This window comes from Periplaneta americana, chromosome 4, assembly GCF_040183065.1.
Source record: "Periplaneta americana isolate PAMFEO1 chromosome 4, P.americana_PAMFEO1_priV1, whole genome shotgun sequence".
Classification (NCBI taxonomy): Eukaryota; Metazoa; Arthropoda; class Insecta; order Blattodea; family Blattidae; genus Periplaneta; species Periplaneta americana.
In genome coordinates this window covers 147791415-147814620 of record NC_091120.1, presented here as the reverse complement: position 1 = coordinate 147814620, position 23206 = coordinate 147791415, and the positions used below count along the sequence as shown (strand labels likewise).

The window sequence follows — 23206 nt, the reverse complement described above, 5'->3', positions numbered from 1 at the left end:
CAAGTTCCTCTACAAAGAGATTCTTGGCCGTTTACGCAATTCAATTCGTCGTAAGCGTCTTGAGCTTTGGCATAGGAAGAATTGGCTGTTGCTACACGACAACGCACCTTCACATCGCTCCATCCTTGTCCAAGGCAACAGGTCGCTGTTTTGCCACACCCTCCGTACTCACCTGATCTCGCACCATGCGATTTTTTTCTCTTTCCCCTCATGAAATCAATCCTACGTGGGCGTAATTTTTATGCGGCCGAAAAGGTCATGACTGCCACAAGAGAAGTCGTACGGCATCTTCCTGCCAACATCTTTCAACGGTGATTACAGTAGCTACACCAACGTTGGCAGACGTACATAGCGGCCAACGGCGACTATATTGAGGGAGGATGTCGATCTGTTTAAGTGTACGCCGTATCACGCGGCATCTTCTGAGACATCGAGATTCTTGTGGGTGCCTAACCTTCAGGCGTCAGTGTCAGAACTTAATGACTGTACCACGTATATACAGTCACGAAGCTCAATACGTAGGGATTATGCATCCATAGAGAATTGCTAACCACTATTATTATTATTATCGCTTCATCACAGACAATGCGAAATAGTACCGGCACAGTTTATTGTTCCTAGTACCTTCAATAACTCAAGCTTCGTGACTGTATATACTAGACTGTGGTAATACTGCGATTATCCAACTGACCTGGCTTTGAAGAGAAGAATAAAATTATTCTAAATACAGCAGCATTTAACATTTTTGAGGAAAATAAAACGAGAAAAATAAACATAAATAAAATAATAATATTACTAATAACAACAATAATAATTTGAATTATACAGAGTAGGTTTTTTTTAATTACTAAGAATAAAGTAAATTTAAATAGTTTTTCTATGTCACCCAAATTTCGAAAAACTCCAGGAAAAAGTCGTCCAAAGGCAATAGTCGCAATTCTTTAAAAATAGGCCGCAAAATTCTATTTATATAGTCCAAACGGCGAAATATCACTCAATCTGGCAACCCTGCACAAATTATTTCCGTTGGTGTCATTGCAAGTTACTATTATTGTCAGTGTTGCTATCATCACTACAATAATCATTATTTAATAATATTCACACGCACCTTCTGGTGGCAGAAATATATATGGTAGCATAGTTCCTAGGATAGGGTAACTTGGTGGACCAGGAAGTTTATCCATCATTTCTTTTATGCGCATCTTTTCTGGGTCTCGTCGAAATAGAAGCAAGACTACCAAGCACACAGCAACGGCCAGAAGCAGTGTTGTAGGCTCCATCATCTAATGCAGCAGAAGATTTCTTTAAAATTATCTGTAATACAGAGACATCATTTCTGTGAAATGCTCTTTTACAAAATAATGTTAGACATATAATTTTTAATTACATCTCCGAGGTCGACTTTTCATTTCTATAGACCTTTTTTCAGTATGATCTTTTATCAATTAACACGTCATGAGACAGGTTAACTTTAGAACTTCACTTTATCCTGTAATCTTTTCACCTATTAATTACATAAATTAATTACCAAGAACTTAGAGTCATGCCTGTATTTGTGAAATGTTATAAGTAAACCGCGGGAGTGCGGGCCCATTACCGTCACGTTAAGTATGACTGCAGCGTTCCGTGGCGAGTGTACTGAACTCTCAGGTAAGCAACTCACTGAGCAGGCTTCAGAAGTACAGTCTTGCGTACTATGAATTGCATACATACAATAATCATACGTTTCGTACTTATCTAATTGATGCTATGTCGACGGAATTTTGCAGTCCGTGCGCCAGACAAGTTAAATGCACCATGCTGGAATACTGATCTTTAAGTTGTTTTGCTGCCTTAATAATATATGGAGCTGCATCAGTGACAAAAAGAAGTACATTATTATATTTAATCCTTTCTGGCCACAAAAGGCGCACAGCCTTATAAAAAACTTGGATAATAGATGCATGGTTTACCTTTTCCAGTTTCTCTGAAGTTAGCACAAATTTCTTCCCTATACAGATCTCGGAAAGTATACCGACCACCACATTTGCCACATATCTACCACTGACGTCTGTAGACTCATCAACTGAAACCCATATATTTTCTGATCGTTCAAGCTTTCTCGAATTTTGGCAATCGTATTCTGGTACGAAATTGGTAAATATTCTTTACGTATTGTTGCTTCTAGATTATACTGTTTTGTGTATTTTACTAGAAATGATCTAAAGTGGGGATTGTCCAAAGTTCTGAATGAAATGTTTGTGTATATCAGGTTACATACAACTATATTTAATTGTGACCCACTATTTGAACTCAATTGGTTTTTGTTTGAATTGCGTTCAACATTTTCCTTGGTTGTTTTAGTATTACAGTGTCTTTCAAAATAGTACTTCTTAGTTCGTAATAATCTGATATTACACACGGCACATACAACACTTTCTCCTTCTATAATAGCCTAAATGTATCGCGTCCTAATTGTTCCACTAAATTATTTAGTATTGCACTTCGTGAACGAGTTGTTTTAGGCATTGTAATATGCGTCATTTCACACACGCAACTCTTCAGTATGACAGCTAAACACTATCTGAATGTTTCGGGTTCGATGCACAGAACAGTACGGCGAAAGGCGAGAGAGACTCACGTCATACTCTATACCCGTCTGCATATTCAACTGCAATCGCCGTATTAGGGCTCGCACTCCCGCGGTCTAGTTATAAGTTTCATCAATTTCTCAAAATTTCCTTTTGCATAACACGCGATTCGTTTTTTAGAGTGAGAAACTGAGAAATTATAACTTAAAAATTAAGATTGTGCAACTTAATATAGTTTCCTAATAGAATACTCTGAGCTTTTACAAAATATGACTTTATTATGCTATACGCACTGAGGGTACGTGACTAAGTCACTATGCTTCTATTTATTATATTATCACTTGTTTCAATTGTAACAAGTCAATTTTCGTTGAATCCTGTAGACAAATATAAAAAAATACAGTGGTGAGCTATTTATATATTTTTTTTACAACTTTCGATATTTTCCATAACTTAAAATTACATTTCTGAAGTTGTATTTATGGAAAACAATAAATTAAATTAAAAAATGAAATGAAAGTTCAAAGCTTTAGGTAGTCTTATATTTCAGGCCCAGAAATGTGTCTACGTCCTACATGACATATTAGACCGGTGATCGTCAGTACTCGCTGAAATGGGTAGCGTGCATGGAGGGTAAGGTAATATGCTCCGTCGTACACAAGAGATATAGAGACAGCATACCCGCCAGGAGCGGCGAATGGGCGCTAGTGCAGTGTCTTGAACGCGGGTAAGAGAGGCTAGCCCGAGGGTGCAGTGTTCTGATTATCGCTCTCTTAGATCTAATGAAGCTTTCTATTTAAATTTTACCAGTAAATTGAATGACCAGCCATCCATTGTTCAATTCTCACTTTACCTTCTCTTTTAATATACCAATGATGGGCTCTCACAAGCAAATATTCTCATGGGGGCAGATAAAAAAGTTAAATTATTTATCTTTCACCGTGTTAATAATGTCGAAACAAGTGATTATACAAATTTCGGCCACTCGACCGCAATTACGAGGCTGTCCAAAAAGTAATTTTCCTTCGGACCGTTTACAGAAAGAAAATTACATGGGAAGATTTATTGGATCAGATACAGCAATTGTCGCGCTATTTTTCTACATATTCATCACCAGATTCGACACATTTGTCATATCGTGGGATCAACAGAGAGGTTCAGACGGATGTCACACACTGGTTCATGACATCAGTACAATGCATGGTTGTGACAGTAGTAAGTTCAGCTATTGCTGTGGTACAGTGAATATGCACATCTCAGTACCGATCGTTGTCACTGGCGAAAGTAGCGGACAGATATCACTATTTACGAGAATTGTATTGTCATCTAAAGTTACACCGACTACCACTATAATTTTGAAACACTGCAATCCGTGACCTATACTAAAATAGCAATTCCTCATCTGAGACAATCATAAACGGAGACAGAAGCTATGATGCAATTTCTCGTTATCAGCATTAATCGACAATCACCTTAATCGGCTTAATTGCTCGGCAGTACGCATTTTAAATATTGTAAACACCTTACTTATTATACTTTGAAAGCAGGGCTATATAGCAATAGATGCGATGAACACAAGATATTGCAATAGATAAGAGCTAATTACAATTAGCTATTGGAGTACATTACAAGAATCACATCACAATAAGAATATAAGTATTAAAGAAATGAAGCTTACGTCATAGGCTTCCAGGCTCCCATGGGCGTGGCCAAAGAAGGGTTGAGGGGAAAGGGCGGGTCTGGCCTGTGAGTCGTTGAAGCAAGAGAGGGAATCTCAATTGTCATTGGTGCATGATAGGGGCGTGTCTCAAATTCGATTGGTGAATGAATGTGGAAGGGATTTTGCAAGTTGTATGGGGAAGCGATTGGTGAATGAGCACGGGGGGATATTGAATTGGAGTGGGGCTTGCAAAATCCGACCGCTAGGGAGCGGGAGGAGTTTAGGTTTCCCCTAGTAATCAGCCTTGAAACAAGTGTGTGAAAGTGAAAGCTGATTATGTAAGCGCCAAGGTAAATTCCTGGACACGCGTCGAGTTCAATTGTTAGTAATCTATCTAGTTACAAATGTGAAAGTGAAATCGTGGCGTAACACATTGACCTCGGCAGGGCAAATGACAAGGTAAACAACACCTCGACACGTGTTGTGTGCAACCTTGTCCATTGTATTGTGAGAACGTTTCCCCGGCCAGTCGACAACTTGTTGCATATATGTCATATATATGTCACAAGAATACGATTTTCGACATGTTGTTGCATATATGTCACAGGAATACGATTTTAGACATTTATGCCAATGTCACAAGTATACCATTTTCAACATACTGTTGCATGGATACGATTTTCGACATATTGGTATTCTTTGAATCTGGAATTGTTGTCATAAAAGTCAACCTGTCTCATACTTTTGCAGGTGAGGATTCCATAGCGTTGAGTATGAAAAGGTACATTAGACACAACCTGCAATCTAGTCATACTTATCAGCACTTCTTGTCATTTACTACTCAGTTGTACAAGAAATTGATGATCCTGTGTAAAATGGTGTTATTCCCCCAAAGCATTACAATGAATACATTCGTCTGGAAGATAGTGCATCAGGTCCAGACTGTTTACCAGAAATGATTAAGCTCTTCCAGTTGAATAGTCTTTTAGGAAACGGATTTAATGGAGGAGATCGCTATTTCATGTTCTTGGCATCACTGATTTTAGGAAATTGATTTAATGAAAGAACTTGTCATTTCATTATTTTCTTTATTGTTGAAATCACTGGTTCTAGGATTTCGTTTAAGAAGAGGTAATCTTCAACCTGCTGTACGTTTCACTGACACACATGTTAATTAATCGAACTAGTTTCTTCAGAATACTTAATTACTTGGATAGTATCAGTTTCAGAAAAGGTTCATCCACCCACATCCTTTCCAATTCTAATTCTCTGGTGGGCGGGGTAAAAGGGCTTATGTCACTCTGACTGACATTGCTATAAATCCGAAAAGTGCCATGTTTAGGCTATTTCATGATTTTTCAGTTTCAGAAAAGGGTCATCGACCCACAACCTTCCCAAATCTAATTCTCTGATTGGTGGCAAATGGGCTTACGTCACTCTGAAAAAATTACAGAAGGAATTTTCAAAGATTTAAACAAATGCTGTAAATCTGAAAAGGGACATGTTTCATGATTGACGGTTGTATTACTCTTCGTAGTCCGAAGACGGAAGTAATTGAAAGAAATGGGGTATGTCTGTTTCTACTCATCACTGTAAAAAACAGCGTATTACGAAAGTGACTCCATCTATTTAAGGCGTCCTTGCACAACAAACAGGGAATATTATTCATTAACCGAGACATGTGGCATTATGTTAAACCATTCATCCACACCTCATTAACTAAATTAAAATAGTGCACATATTTGTACATATTATTATTATTATTATTATTATTATTATTATTATTATTATTATTATTATTATTAATTGTGGAGATTGAAGAGATAGATGTAACAAGACTGAGCACATTGATAAATACACAATGCCGGCTCTGTTGCACATGAATTCGTGCAATTGATTATAATTATGTGCGTTAACATATTGTGTGCCGCGTGTCTCGAACAAACGCCTGTGGCAAAGAGGCTTGCGTCTTTTCTGACCTTAAACTTATTACATATTTCCTCATGTGTCTATCCACGTCAGGAATAACCGCTGCTCTCTCTCGCAGGCAAGCGTTAGTTATTACACTTATATTTCTGAGACTTGTGTCATTATGTCAAATCATCATCCACACCTCATTATCTAAATTAAAAAAGTACATATATTTCTAACACACTAACAATTATTATTAAATTTTGTGAAAGAAGTAAAGCAAAAGATTTTACTTCCTTAGTGTATTCTCCATTATTATTATGTTGTACATGTTATTCACTTCTACTGTAATAATCATAGGTACTTGTTGAAGTGAGAATTGAGTGTTCTCCATATATTTGAGTAATTTTATTCATTTCTACTCACCTTTCCAGCCTCTTCAATTCCATTTTATGCATTGTTTTACTTCCAACTTTCTCTTTCAATTACGGTGAACGGGTTGCTTGCTCCAGACAGCCACGTGCACTCAATATCATATTGTCGATCACACAAATGGCTAAACCGACTGCGTAAGTATTCGAGACATAGTTTGCACTTCCGACATGTATGACCCACTTCTCACGCAGAGGGCTACATCGACCGCGTATTAAAAACTCTTATAGAACATTATTTTCAACTGCCGGGGAAACGTTCTCACAATACAATGGACAAGGTCGCACACAACACGTGTCGAGGTATTGTTTACCTTGTCATGTGTCACACATGTCGAGGGATTTACCTTGGTACTTATGTAGGAAGTTTTCACTTTAAACTTACATATTTCACAACAGAACTTTATTTTCAACTGGCCGGGGAAACGTTCTCAGAATACAATGGACAAGGTCGCACACGACACGTGTCGAGGTGTTGTATACGTTGTCATGTTTCGCATGTGTCGAGAGATTTACCTTGGCACTTACGTAACACGCTTTCACTTTGACACAATTGTTTCAAAGCTGGTTACTAGGGGAAACCAAAGCCTCTCCTCTAACTAGCAGTCGAATTTTGCAAACCCCACTCCAATTCAACATTCCTTCATCCTCCGTCTCCATTCGTCATTCGCAAATCCACTTCCACCCACACTTTAACCAATCACATTTGAGACGCGTCCCTATTACACACCAATCAAAATTGAATTCCTCTCTCTTGTTTCAACCAATCTCAGGCCAGCCCTGCCTCTTCCCCTCATCCCTCCAACCACGCCTCTTTCCCCTCAACCCTCCTTTGCCCAAACGCACGGGAGCCTGTGGAGCCTGTCACGTGACCATCACCTCCTTACTACTGTTCGAAGGAAAATTACATTCTGGACAGCCTCGTAGTTGCGGTCGACAGGACAACATTTGTATAATGACTCGTTTTGACATTATTAACATTTTTAAGAAAAAAAAATAAATATTTTATCTGCCCCCATGGGAATGTTTGCTTGTGAGAGCCCATCATTGGTATATCAGAAGAGATGGTGAAGTGAAAATTGAAAATTGGATGGCTGGTCATTCAATTTACAGGTGAAATATAAATATTAACTTCATTAGGTTAATGATATCATGTAAGACATAGATATATTATTTTGCCGGAAATATAAGACTTCCTAAGGCTTTGAATTTTCATTTCACTTTTTAATTTCATTTATTGTATTCCATAGATCCAAGATTAGCAATGTAATTTGAAGTTGTGGAAGAAATCGAAAGTTATATAAAATATAAACAGATTAATTCAATTTACAAGGTCAGACAAATTATAATTTAAGAATTAGAGTATAAGAGATGTGAATGTAGAAATGTCGTTAATTTTTTTTTTTTTTTTTTTTTTTTTTTGAAGTTTTCTCTTGCCTACTCAAAGCTTTAAGACAGCATACAGTGCAGTGATGACTGTAAAACATCAATAATGTACTCCGTTTTCATAACAGCTGAGATTAACAGAAGGTATATGAATATGTGTTTTGTATTAAAATGATGAGTGCTATATTGTTTTAACATAAAAATAAACCGGAAAAGAAGAGTCACATAAGGTAAATTCTGTACACTGCTCCATCGATATAGGAGAAATTCAATGTCCACAAAATCAAATATAACACGTGGCGCAAGTCCGCTGCAATCGGAAATCGGTAGAGCATGAAAGTCGAGGAATATTATGTATAGGGAAATATCGATCATACGGGAATGGGTATTTAAGAGTTCTTTTTTTACTTGGTTATTTAACAATGCTGTATCAACCACGAGGTTAATTAGCGTCGATTGTATTGGTGATAACGAGTGAGGCCGAGGATTCCCCATAGATTACTTGACATTTGCTTTACTGTTGGGAAAAATCTTGGAAAAAACACAACCAAGTAATTATCCCAAACGGGAATCGAACCCGCGACCGAGCGCAACTCAAGATCAGTAGGAAAGTAGCATAGCCGCCTGAGCTATGCCGGTGGCTAAAAGTTGTTAATTCACTATAAAAAGCGAATCTGATATAACGTTAATACTAATTAGTTTGGTTTCATAGAATAGGCCTGTATGTAACCATAAATGCAATAATAAATAAATAAATAAATAAATAAAAATAAATAAATAAATAGATAAATAAATAAATGAGTGATGAGTATGTGAGTCAGTGAGTGAATGAGAGAATAAATAAATAAATAAATAAATGAGTGAGTAAATGTGTGAATAAATAAATAAATAAATATTACCTTAAATTCTACAGCAATATCCTTAAAATATTTGCATCATTTTCTAGGTGTTAAATAATATTTACATTGTCACAAATACTCAGACGTGAACGTTTTGCGACATGATTCCTTCTCGGTAGGCCTATTCGGGGGCTTAGATTCTCGTTACAACAGACCGCGTTGTATTGTTCTTTGCTTTCTTTACACTCAAACTCAATCTACTAATTCGACAGAGCAGTGTATTTCCAAATCTTGGAAAATACTTTTACATGACATCGTTTTATGCACACCTGCAATAATCCTAGCGGCATTATTTTGCAAAATAAACATACTCTCAACATCAGAAGACTCGTCAAATAATACTAATCCATATTTCATTAAAGAATAAAAGTGTGCAAAGTATTATATTCAAAGTGTACTTATGTCGTCAATAGAAGATAAATATTTTATTCCATAACAGGCAGAGCTCAATCTATGAATAATATATTCAATGTGTGTTTTCCAGTTCACGTAATTGCCCAACGAAGCACTTGCTCACCCTAACCTACAATAACCTTTACATAATAGTATAGTTCTCCCTAGAGATCCAAGGAGTACTAAATCCATGAAAGATGAAGCAAACTCGGAACTCAATGTACAGGGACATCATATTATTTTTACTACAACTTCTAATATTAACCTGGCTATACCTTTGGATTAACGGTTGAGAACTGGAAACACCGTTTGCTACCCTCTTCCACGACTGCAATTCAATGATACTGCGTAAAATACAAAAAAAAAAAAAAAAAAAAAAATCACTTTACTAGGTATAGGAGAGAAGAAAATTAGTTCATCCATTTACGTAAACTAGTATATATCGAGATTTTGAGTTTGATAATTTTCATTAGGTTTTTGTTTAATCTAATTACAGTACTGTATTAAAATAAATGATCACGAACTGAGCTATCCATTTGGGCGTATTCATTAACCTATGCAGTGTATATTATACTGTCTATGTTACATTAGCATACCGTATGGAGAATGAAGTAAAATTCAGAAATAATCATAATATGGATATTTAAACAAATATTTGAAAATGGTGGCCGTTCATTTCAATACAGGCTTCAATTATTTTGTGGATATTATCGCACTATAGACTGTTGTACCTAATTCCAATTAGGTTTACCAGTTTCGTCTTTCGTACTAGTAACTCATGTTGAAATAATTCTGTACCTATTCTATAAAAGAGTACCTTACGTACTGCAAATTTAATCTTCAATTCTGCTCGACCCGAAAAAATAAAATTACTCAGACATGCTATCTACTGTCCGTCCAAGTGGTTACGTCGCAGGGTCATAGAAAGGGGGGAAATCATGTGACAGTTTATTACTTAACGAGGCCCTTTTATTTAATTCATTTTAAACAATTGTATAATATTACGTAGACGTGCAATTCCTAACAGAAATTAATGTTTTCTGAAAAGAGCTAAGACAACCCAGCCACTAGCCTTTACAGAGGGGCGAGCATAAGTGGGTGGGAGAAACCGGGATGCGACGTAGGGAAACGGAAGACAGTACCTGTGGGAAAATATGATTCAATATTGAAAGCTATTTCGTAACTGGAAAATGGGAACGTATTTCTGGAACGTACTATGCTCACTAACTCAGTACTGTTTACTATGACCGTAAGGCGACTTTGACTGCATAAGCGTCCTTTGTTCTGTGTGGAGGAAGGTTGGTAGTTTACTAGTAGAGGGGCGGGAGTGAAGTACATTAAAGAACTGAGGTACAATGAAAAATGAAATAAAAATAAAATAATTTCTCTGTATAAAAATGTGGTGATTGAAATTAATACTGAAGCGTATGATTTCAAACAGATTGGGTCCGAAAGATGATAAAATTTAAATATCTCAGGGGTTGGGATACAATTAATGCTTCCTGCGTCGAAATCCATGAAAGACGAAGCAAACTCGAAACTCAATGTATAAATATGTGGTATTTGAAATTATTGCTAAAAACGTATGATTGCAAACGGATTGCTCCGATAGCTGATAAAGTTTAAATAACTTAAAGATTGGGATAGAAGTAATGCCTTTTGGGTTTTAGATATTATTGTAATTTGTTCCAGCGTGTAAATGTTTTGGAATATTATCCAAGTTTTGTACTAATAAATAGCATTGGCCAAAACCTAAGGATCTTGGCTCATAACTATATATTCATTATTGCTGCTTCCCTTCTTGACTACGAGACTCTTTTGCATAATATAAGCCTATTCTTTTCGCTCAGACATTTGCGTCAGAATTGCATTCCCTCATTTTAATTGGATATGGTGAAGGTCCTCTAGTGAGTATGTTCAGTCTTTTTTTTTTCCACTTGACGTCATCCTAATTTCTTTTAATGAGAGCATAATACCTTCACCGGCGAGGATGAAGGTCGTCAAGCGACTATTTTCGTTCATTTTTTTTTTCACTTACATTACGCCATCCTACTTTCAACCAATGAGCGAATAATGCTTCAGATGTAAACAAATTACAAAGCACTACCGTGATTTTTTTGGAAAATTATCACAACTTCTGGTTCACTTTTACCATTTTGGATGTTATCAGCTCTATCTTTCCATGTTCATTCAACATGCGTAACTGAGATTCAATGCAATATGCACTGCAACATGGCGATACTGATGGGCGTTACAAATCGTTTTTGCCAAGCGTCAAATGAGGAAATTAATTGAATAATTCGGAATGCATAGCCATAAAGCAGAGACAAATTTATAAATTATGTGTGGAATCAGTTTCAACAGTTCTCTGGAATACTTGGTTGTGAATTAAAAAGAATAACACCAAGTCCATAAATTACAGACATTTTAGAAGTTTAAGCACGAGAATATCAAATGACGATGAATATATTAAGATGTAGTATATTGTAACAGCCATGTGGAATGAGGCAGAGAAAGTGATACAAAGGTATTTTAGGGAATATCAACGAAATTTCAATAGTTTGTAGGTCAAGAATTTTAAATGTGCTAGTGAGGCAAGAGGCACCCAAAGGAAACAATTGCAGAGCATGCCAGAGCAGCCAAGGGCATTCGTTCCACTCAGGGCCAAGAGCAGCATGACAGGTATCCCCACTCCTCTCTTACAGAGCGCTGAACGCAGTTTGTTTATCTCTCCTGAATATCTGTAATACAGTCTGTGGTTAATGTATGGGTTCGAAATGGACGTTTCTGGTAAAAGAATGCTTCGAATGTTTCGAAAGGAATGGGAGAATGCTTATTGCATGATATTTAAAGATGATAAAATGCATTGTGCGTATTATAAAAAAAACAGTTACAAAATATAAAAGCGTACAGCGCACGAAAGCACTACAAAGCCATGCATAATTATTGGTTTTGAAAGATAATATGTACATTTTATACACAGGCTTATTTTATATTTCAGTTGACGACAGGAAAAAAAAAAATATGAATCTGGTGGAAGATTTTAATATGGAGTCGGAAGAAAAATCTACTTTCAATCCTGTATTGGACGCAAGCTATGACATTGCATATGAGATAGCACGTTTGTTTAAAAAATGGTTAATTAAGGCTTCAGATAGTGTGTGTCCTGATAAACGTAAATGTTTGAACGCATTTCCTTGTCAAGACGCAGTGTCAATAGGAATGTTAAACTTTCTGACTCAGACTTTCAAATGGAAGTGATAGACCTGAAATGTGATTCTCAATTGCATGATCAGTGTTCATCCCTCAGAAGGAAAGAACTTTACAAACATATAAACTCACAATAGCGTAAATTAGATTCATTAGGAGCTAAGTTTGTAGCTGTTTTTGGTTCTACATATACGTGTAAAATGCTATTTTCTCATTTGAATATGACAAAATCTGCATTCCGTTCTCGAATTATACTTAAATTTAAATTTCTGTTTATGTATAAATTTTTCTAATATTCAACCTAGGATTGTTGGCCATTCAATGATGGAAAATTCAGAATAAAATTAATAATACGAATACCTTCATATTCATCTTTATGGTGTTCTAACGCGTAATATTTAACAATACAATTTGCCTTATAAATATGTATTAACTTAGCTCCTTTGTGTACAGCTGCACCTCTTGGACGGTTCGAAAAAATAACAAAGGAAAGGTCAGTAATTTCCGCTGCCCGACAGCCCGTCAATGGCAATAATACAATGAATGATTCGGAACGTAAAGGTTCATCTAGGCCAGATGTGTTCATTTCTAACAATAAGTGTTACATATTTTGTATTTAGGGAAACATTAAAGTCAACAGTTATAAAAAAATATTAACATAACTTTAAATATATCAAGTATTTACATCTACCAAATTTAATATACGAGGTGTGTTGAAAAAATATTCAACTTTAATTTTTCCCGTGTAAACAAATGAAGTACGGTAGACGTCCTTCGGTGGAGTTGTGTAGGGGACATACATACGCATGCGTGAATTTTATACCGCCCGAAGTAATGGTCAGTCCCTGCCAGTGGACTTATGAGTGAAGAAATGTATTGTGGATGAATAACTGTATTTTTGTAGACCAAAAGCTCGATATTTTTTAACACACCCCTTATGTCAAAGATTGGCTTTCTTTTTTAAAAAATTAATATTTTATTTAAAAAATCTGAGCTTCAATTTAAGGGGGGAAGAAGTGAAAATTGTGATTTTCCAAACTATACATGCTAGAAACCCAATTTTTTGCACAGGCAGTCTATGTTACACTAAAATTATCTGTGATAAGTTTGATCACAATATCTCAAATAACTTTTGAGATATAATTTTTTGCTATGTTAAAAAAAATGCAACAGAAGTGAAATTTGTCTTCTCGCACAGAAATTAATATTAACTTATGCTCTAGTGCTTTTATTTTTATTCTTTAATATGCCGTGAATCAAATTTCTGATGGAATTTTGATTGTTTTTTTTTCAGTACTCGAGAAAAATAATTTGAAACACAAAATGGTAAACATTAAAAAAAATGGTCAGCATTTTACTTTGTATATTTTTTTATGAAGTTCAACCTAACAAAAAATTTCATCGGTCATTTTAAGAAATACATTTTAGAGAACATTTTGTAAAAATTTCAAAGTCCTAGCTCTCACGTTGTGGGAGAAGGTACACTTTGGATGTGACAAAATTATCTAACTATTATAACCAAGGAAAAGCACGTTTAAAATTTTGTATGATAATTCTATAACAAATACCCCATTTTCACTGAACGTGTCCTATTAGAAGTGCCCAGCTTTATATGATAGTCTATCTCTTTTTTGTCAGCATTTCCAGCTTATATCTTCGTCACATTATCATACTTATCACTATATTTAGGGCTACATAAAATGTTTCGGTGTAAATAAAACACTATGCAAAAATGATCGTAAACACACAACATAAACCAATTCAATTTGTAAACAACACATCGCATGAATAACAAAATGATACCTAGTGTATTTATATAAAACTCTGGACACACTCCAAGGAAAATAAATTTCTAAACACAACCAACAAGCGACTATAGAAAATAGGTGATATCTATTTGGAAAGTATGACGAACTATTAAAAGTTGGCAACGGTAAGTTCACAGCAGAGGTAACACCAACATTGTGTATTCCAAATAGAGGAGATAGACATGTTTCAGAAACTGATTACAGATTTAAATTCCTGGGCGTAGCTGGGCTGTCATGTTTGCGTGATACAGGATTTTAAAAATAACGACGAAAAACAATAATTGTTCCAGGTGTCATAGACAAATGATATTTTCTGGAGATATTTTTCGAAGTGCAAAGTATATATTAAGGAAAAAACATCACGAAGTCGGAATTTTTGACCATAATACCAAAATTTTTCACCTCTGACACCATTCACTTCGTATTTTTTCGGGAAATTAAAGAAACCTGAAGGTCTCCGTAAATATTTAATTTAGGCAATTTTAGGGTCAAAAAACACAAACAGGTACAAATGGGTAAAATAGACATTTTAGGCAAAATTAAACTCTGCCAGGTTGTATAACTTTCATGAAACGTACAACTACGTCATTGGTATTTATTTATTCCTTCGGGAAAAAATAGGCATAAAATATAAATTCTGAGGTCTACGATAAGGTAAAGTACCCAAATAAGAGACAGGGCCCTAATAAGAGATACATTGTTAATTTCTCTGGTATAAATTGCTATCTCTCGGCAATTTTGTGAAATCAATATTTGTGCTTCTAAATCATTGTGTCCTTTGTCTAACCCCAGTTGAAAGTAAGGAACGAAGCTGAGATCAAGCAAAGTAATTTTTCACATTTTGACCTTTTTGGTGGTTTTTGTTGAGGAAGTGAACAGTAGTTAATTTAAGCTACAACAAATTTATTATTAATTTTATAAAATTGCTGGCAAAATGTTGCGTATAATAAGGTAGATTAGTAATAAGGAAGATAAGAATTTATGACCTCAGGTAGCTATTTCATTTTTATTTATTCCGTTCCCTAAAAGAGATACCTAGGGCCCCATTAAGGGATAGTATCTCTTATTTGAACCCTTATTTGGTGCTAATATGATGCTCACCTTTGAGAGTTTACGAAAGGCGTTAATGGTTCTAATCGTGCCAGGTTGTCTACCATTAACAAAATAAGAACCAATGAAAGATTAACTGAACTATTAATTAAAATTAATTACGAATTAGGTCAATCATTAATTATCCATTATCCTCAATTATTCATTGCAAAATTTACTAATTCAAATTATTAAGTTTTCATTATTAATGTCTAAAATTAATTATTCATTGACATGACAAAAATATCAATAGCTGAAATCAATTAAAATTGGACAGTCCGACAATATTTACCATACTTAAAGATCATAACATTAGTGCGTAATTCGCGAAATATTCTCTATATATTTCAAATAAAAATCTTGTGTAATTATTAAAATTATTATTTTTAATTTTGATTCTTGGTTTCGAAAATTTCGTTGGACCTGTGTAAATATCACCACTATAGCCAGTGCCAGTGTTTGTGGCGCTTGTCCTTGAGTAAAAAGCCAGTCAGTGAGCACTTGTTGCCAGTATAGCTGAGAACGGTAACACCCAACACGTCACTTAAGCAATCTTCCAATCACAGTTGTCAGTCTTATTGCCCACTGACTGCGTCAAAGGCAAGACACTCGCAATTTGCGTTTCTGGGATGTGTCCTTGAGTACACTGTCTAGTCAGTGGCATCTGTTACCACTTCGGCTGAGAGTGGTACCATCTCCTAAAGAGATGTGACGTCAACAATCTGCCAATCACAGTTGTCAGCTTTCATGCCCACAGACTGTAGCAAAGATAACTTATTTCACGCGCCAGAAATGGTGACTTTAGTTATATTACAGTTACAGAAGTAGCAGCAGCAGCAACGACCACTTCAAGAGCCGCAAGCTCCAACCAGTGGGAGTCGCATGTAAAGTATCCAGTGCAGGAAAAGGAGCTGTCATAATATCAACTCTTTATCAGAAACAAATGAGAGAGAGTAAGATAAGGAAAAACGAAGAAAAGATGGAGCTCGCAAGATGTTGTTCGAAAAACAACAAAAACCACAGAAATACTCAGTCAAAGGAGCACTGCTTGAGTTCGTCCAGTGATGAAGAATCCGATGTGGAAATGCAATTAATTAACTCTAGTGACTCGGAATATGGAGAAAATTATGATGTTGGAGAGTGCTTGTTTTGTGCTGGATTTTTTTCAGAGGACACCAGAGCCCAGGGAGGAGAAATAGACTCAGTGTTCAAAATATCGTCGTTGGGCACACGAAGACTGCAGGACTGGTGAAGACCTTTTTATTTGTCCAACTTGGTCAATACAGCGAAATAAGAATTGTGTCAAACAGATGGGTCACAAAATAAATGCAATCAACTTAAAATTAAAACATGGAGACAGAAGTTTAATATTCTATCTTTTTTTCTTTCTCTTGAAAAATATTAACATTAGCAATAGTAGCCTAAGTTAGATTAGTACATTCATGTCCGATTTGACCGACTTTGTGTTATTTTCGTAATCCATCTTATTTGACTTGGAAAAATTACAAATAAAGAACGGAATTTCTGTCGAGAGGAGTTAGACCACTGTTGCATTATCCCCTTCAATTTTAAAATGTTCCTGAATTTATTAAAGTATTTACATGATTTAACAATGTTATATATTGCTTCAATTTTCACCCAATGATAATAATTTTTGTCCATGTTCAAAAATAAACTTCAATAACACACGTATCTCTTATTTGGAACATCTTTCCAAAACTTCATTATTTCCCAGTGTAACTTCTCTTGATAATTTAAAATAATAATAAAAACTGACTTAAATTTGTATTGTTAATTCTAAAAATAGACGAAATGTTGTATGTATTTCAATGGTTCAGATTAAAAATTTCTATTCCCATCGTCATTTACAAGCAGTTAAAAAGTGTCTCTTATTTGGGTACTTTACCTTATAAGACACGATATTTTCGACTTGACGGCAATACTAATGAATGTTTCTTACGAGTACACCTATTCATAGACGTCATTTAGACGGAGTGAGAGGACAATTGACCCTCCTGGGTTTCAGGTGAAAAAAGAGGTCAAATTTTGACAAAAATATCAAAATTATTTTTTTTGTCCCAATAGATATTAAAAATTTTTCTACGTAATTTGATACGCTATTTATTAAAAATCCTAATTGTAAGTATTTTTAATTGCATAAATATGTCTTATAAGTCGAACTATTTTTTTCTCTCCTCTTGCACTGTTGCATAAAAATACAGCTATGTTTAAAAAAAAAACACGTATTTGGTAGAAAAGATTGAGGTTTGGCGTGTTTTGTAGCTGAATATTTGGTTCTTAAGATGGCCGCATTGTTGAAGACTATTCATTTACTTTCTTGTAACTTTCCCAAACAAGTTTGATATTTTATTTTTTTTTTTAGTGTAAGATTTTCTAATGTTTACTCTTTTGTTCATTTTTTGGGAAGTTAGAAATTCACTTTTTCCTCAGAAGCTAAGATAGCAACATTCATGCATTTTTTTACAGCTTATCTACCCAATTACTTTCATTATTGAATTGTAGTCTGAGGTTAATTCGATAAAAAAAATTGATGTGTATGAATATTAATAGAATTTCATTTTTCCCACGGACAAAAAGTAGATTTCATGAACGGATTCAAGAGAGCACGCAAGCCAGCCGCCGTGACGTCCCTGGTTTATAACATAGCAACAAGTTTAAGATTTGATTTGTTACTAAATGAAGTCCTTTGCCCAACTGGCAGTCTACTTTTGGTCCGTGGGAAGGATAATAAATGTCGTAAAATGTGAAATAGAAACAGACACTGTAGATGGCGAAAGGTGTAGAATGTAGGGGAAACTCAGTTAATTCCGCAGTACGGGTAATTCCGCAGTAGTGCATATATGATTTTACTGCGACTTTACATTAGCGTGAACGTAAGTTTTGAGAGACTGTCAACAGGAGGCATATCCTCTGCAGTGCTATAGAAAAAATCAAGGATATTGGTCTACATCTCTGTCGGCAATACAGTGAGACATCGAAATTTTGCTGTTTTCGTATTTTGCTACACAGCTGTGAAGAAAGTGAGCATTGTTACATATAAATTGTTCCTTTTATGTTACTTTCACAATGTATTTCATAATTATGTACGACTGCGAAATTAGCCAAGTCCTAATGCGCATTTATTTGCACTGTTGCGGAATTATTCGAGTTGTTCTTTTTAAATTTTAATTTAGGTACAACCAAATATATTTGCATTTTAATAGGTCTATTTATCTCATTTGGTAATGAAGGGTTTCTTCCATGTATACATACCTAGATTATATTTTTCAATAAACATTTGATAAAAATATGATAGATTTTCTTCTTAATATTGCGGAATTAGCAGAGTCTCCCCTGTAGTGCGATTATTTTATGAATGTCCAAATAATTATGAAATTATTGATATAATTTGTACAAATTGTATATTTTTTAAATTAGTAGAAACGAGCCTCCACATGAGACAAAACATTATGTAGTAAAATTTGGAAGAAATCTGACATTTCTAGAGTCGATGCATATCTTAACGGCATTGAAAATAGTTTATTTTAGAGTAAATAATGACAGAGTACCTCATGCGAATACCCTATAAAGTCTCTCCTAAAACACTTGCTCCAACCTCAAGGAAAAAATGAAATGACTTCCTTGTAATACTTAGTACATTACATAAGATGGCACATTTTTCACATCCTATATCGTATTATCTCACATACTAGTATGATTTGTGTTAAAGCATAACATGTGTCATACCACGTCTTTCATATCACACTTCACTTTTAACATTGTGACACTCGTTTACCTTAAATTCACATATGAATGATTCCTACCTTTCTTGTAGCCTTTCGCACTTGCAAACTTTTATACATCTGAGTGCATGCCACTATGTCGCATGCTGCAGACCAGAGTGCAGAGCGCAGTTCTAAGTTGCAGCAATTTCTCCTCCATTCCCCTCACTCGTAATTATAAATAACTGGTAAATGTTATCGACGTAGTTGAGAAGACGATCAAGTTTGTGCATTCTCAAGCCACGACGCACCGGAAATTCAAAGCTTTGTTGTAGAATTTGGATTGTGATTATTCTGTCATTCCTCGTCATTGTGAAGTTGGGTGGTTTAGCCGTGGAAAAATATAGTAGAAACTTTCTTATTCGACACTAAAGGGACCAGGATAATTCCGGATACGAGATTTTGCCTGATAATTGAAAAAATTATCGGCGTATAGGCCTAAAAAAAGTTCGTATTTCACGGTGCCAAATGTTGAAACTGCAGCCATGTGAAGCTTATTCTCTATCGCTTGCTGATAACTGAGTAATCATAAAAACTGTGTGGAGTTTCCTTACAAAAACACACCACACAACACAATCAATACATTAATTTTAGGTTTGAATATTCACTGAAAATTTAAGTTCGTGCGATCTTCCTAATTTGGCAACACTGACAGCCCAAACATAATTAAATAAACAAAAACTGTGTGGATGAGAACACATCACACAACAAAAATAATAGCCTACGGTAATTTTATGTTTGAATATTCACTGAAAACGTAATTTCGTGCGAACTTCCTAATGTGGTAACACTGACGGTCTGAACATAATTAAATAAACATGAAAGCTGTGTGGATTTTCTTTATTCAAACACATCACATAACACAAATACTGCACTAATTTCAGGTTCAAATATTCACTGAAAACGTAATTTCGTGCTAACTTCTTAATGTGGTAACACTGACGGTCTGAACATAATTAAATAAACATGAAAGCTGTGTGGATTTTCTTTATTAAAACACATCACATAAAAAATACTACACTAATTTCAAGTTCGAATATTCACTGAAAACAAAAGTTCGTGCGAACTTCCTAATATTGCAACACTGAATGGCCGAACATTATTAAATAAACATAAAAGCGATGTGGATTTCCCATATTAAAATACATCATACAACACAAATATTACAATAATTTTAGGTTCGAATAATCACTGAAAATGTAAGTTCGTGCGAACTTTCTAACGTGTCAAAACTGACGGCCCAGACTGTGTCAGTGTGACAGATTTAAACATTTTTCTTGGCCCAGCCAAAAGTGCCGTTGTTCCGGTATTTCCAGTTATTTGGGTACCGGTTGCCAGGAATTTTACTGTATTAAAGCGATTTTTCAGCCTTCGAACTGAAATACAATCTTTGATAGACTCTAAACGAAAGCACGTAAGCGAACTGGACAATGTAGCATGGGTTCAAAATCTCGCCTTTCTCGAAAACCTAACTGCCCATTTATTTGCTTTGAACACAGTTCTGTAGAGTAAAAACAAACTAATAGTCGACATCTACGACCAAGTTCTTGATTTTGTCAGCGAAAATTTTATCTCTGGGTTAAATAACCGCAAAAAAGAAACTTAATCCACTTTCCGAATCTCCATTCCTTGTTAAGGGATGAAAATGGGGAACATAACATTATATTGACGTTGGATGACTACATTGTGCTGCTGTCTAAAATAAAATACGTGTTTCAGCGGACGTTTAGTGATCTGGCTCTTTTCGAGATCGATTTTAACCTTTCTCCGAGCAACCTACTTTTGTAACGCTGTTGGGCAAGGAGGGTCCGTCGGAACCACATGCAATTTTAATACATTGACAGAAGAAAATCAATTTATTGTACACACTATTACTCTTCTTTAATAATGATATTATTATAGTGACCAAAGTATCCATTATAATATACATAAATGATATCATTTTAGTAGTTTCTTCATGCGATGAAAGAAACATATTTAGTGTATAATCTACAGTTTTTTCTTTCGTCGTAAGACTCACACACATTTACACAAATTTTTAGATTTTCTCATTTCCAGCACACACACACACACTCCTACACGTCATTACTCTCACACACTCACACGTCATCACTCTCACACGCTCACACGTTATCGCCGACACTCTCGCATCAACACTGTCACACTCACACGTCATCACTCTCACACGACATTACTCTCACACACTCACATGTCATCAATCTCACACTTACGTCATCACTCATCATCATTCTTACAGTTTTTACACACACGGGTCACTTCACAGTGCTCATTACACACAGATTGGCCACAATTGTCACAGCTTTGCTTTTGTTTGCGAATTTTTTCGTACTGGTACATATGACACCTTTTCGTGCTCTCCTGTGTTTGGGGCGCAGTTGATGGAGTGGCCTACTAGCTCTTGGCATGAAAGGATTAATAGTCATTACAGTTTTTTTCTGAAGTCCTACTCTATGTCTTCTTTCAATTTGAGGTTGCATGAGACTTTCAGCAACATCTACGAGGAACAACCTCCTATTGTTCTGTTTTCCAAGATTCCACGAAGGATGAAGGCTCATCCACACAACAAATGCAGCAATTCCACATGCATCTAAAAGATTCATAAAAATGCAAATGGCTAGCGATTTGTACGTCTCTTGCACACATATGCATTCACTAATGATCGAGTGTGTGAAAATCTGCTTTTTTTCTATTACAGTGAAGAATAATTTGTGGTTTGTTTTCTTCTTCCGAAATGGTTTGTGTGGTGCATTGCAGAAAGAACAACTGCCTTATTTGGTTTTGGTACATTGAAAGCAATGTTACATATTTTGTAAATCCGAAGATAGATGAACACTCTGGCCGTCTTTTATTTGGCTGAAACTCAGGAGAGATGAATATAAATATGTTTTGTGTACTGTTCCAACTAAGGTGAGACCTATACTGAGGAGATCCTCAGCGAGTTCTTTGTCAGTAAAGTAGTTATTGCAAGTTACATTTTTCTTTGTTCTTTGATAAGACAGTGTTTCTACAACCCTTCGACCTACTCCAGAGTGTAACCTTAAGGCCCATTCTCAATGCAAATTAAACATAACCCTAACATAAACAATGATGTTTGCAGCCAGGCTACCAAATGGGATCATTCACAATGATTTACATAAACACTGACATAAAAATAACCGTAAGACGTTAACATGGAAGTTTGCAAACTCCAAACTTTCATGCTTATACTTACGTGATTTGCAAACAGAACATAATCGTGGAGCGCTGAATTATACGACAGAATACGAGGAAATGGCGACGTTGTTATGTTTCCATGGTTATTACCAAGTATGTTTGCGGTTATGTTTATGTCCCCATTGTGAATGACTTCTTGATTTTACCGTAACGTTTACATTCTAAAGTTAACGCTTACGTTACGTTTAATTTTCATTTTGAATGAGCATTTACACAGTTTTCTCGTCCGGTGTATGGCAGACCATTTAGGGGATAAAACGTTTTGGAGTCACAAGCCCACCATACTTTCATGCCATATTTGTCAGGTTTTGATAGCATGTATTCCTTAAAAAGACATCTACCACGAAATGGAGTAAGTTGCACATCAACCGTTACAAGGAATATAGGCCTAATATTTTTATAAAATTCGAATTCACATTTTCCCAGACATCTGTCTATAACCAGGGCAAAATTATCCTTCTCACGGCAAATGAATCTTGTTGTTTTGTCATCAAAGCAAGTAAACGCTAGCAAAGATTTGAATCTCTTGAGACCCATGGTCGCTCTAAATACTGGAACACCATTCAAGCTGCTCCATGGAATGTCATAATTAGTGTAATTTGGTTTGAGGTGTCCTGAAGTAACTAGTAGACCGACAAATGGACGCAATTCAGTGTCCTTACAACACTTTCATGGGTGTGCAACATTTCTTTCTAAATACAACCGTTTAGCCTCTTGATTATGTGTCTATGTCACTTATAACTGAATCAGTATAAAGATTGAGGGCATCAATAGATTTCCCTGGTGAAAGAGTGACTTTATTTATTGACCCTTTGATATTATTGTGAGCCCTA

The 23206-nt window shown here is 35.5% G+C and overlaps 1 protein-coding gene across 8 annotated transcripts in view; it reads right to left on the bottom strand.

Annotated features, from left to right (window-relative positions):
• The window catches only part of LOC138698298 (cytochrome P450 4C1-like), a 95995-nt gene extending 76691 nt beyond the window's left edge, over positions 1-19304 (bottom strand). For 3 of the 8 annotated variants that reach the window (XM_069824101.1, XM_069824103.1, XM_069824108.1), the window contains exons 1-2: positions 19182-19304; positions 1109-1314 (exon numbers count right to left, since the gene is read on the bottom strand). In XM_069824101.1, the coding sequence (XP_069680202.1) occupies positions 1109-1283 (175 nt within the window). In that variant the 5' untranslated portion in view covers positions 1284-1314; positions 19182-19304. Of the gene's footprint in view, positions 1-1108; positions 1315-19153 lie in introns of those variants that run through there. The other 5 variants (XM_069824104.1, XM_069824107.1, XM_069824102.1 and 2 more) reach the window with 4 other exon arrangements.
• Between the last annotated feature and the right edge of the window lie 3902 nt (positions 19305-23206).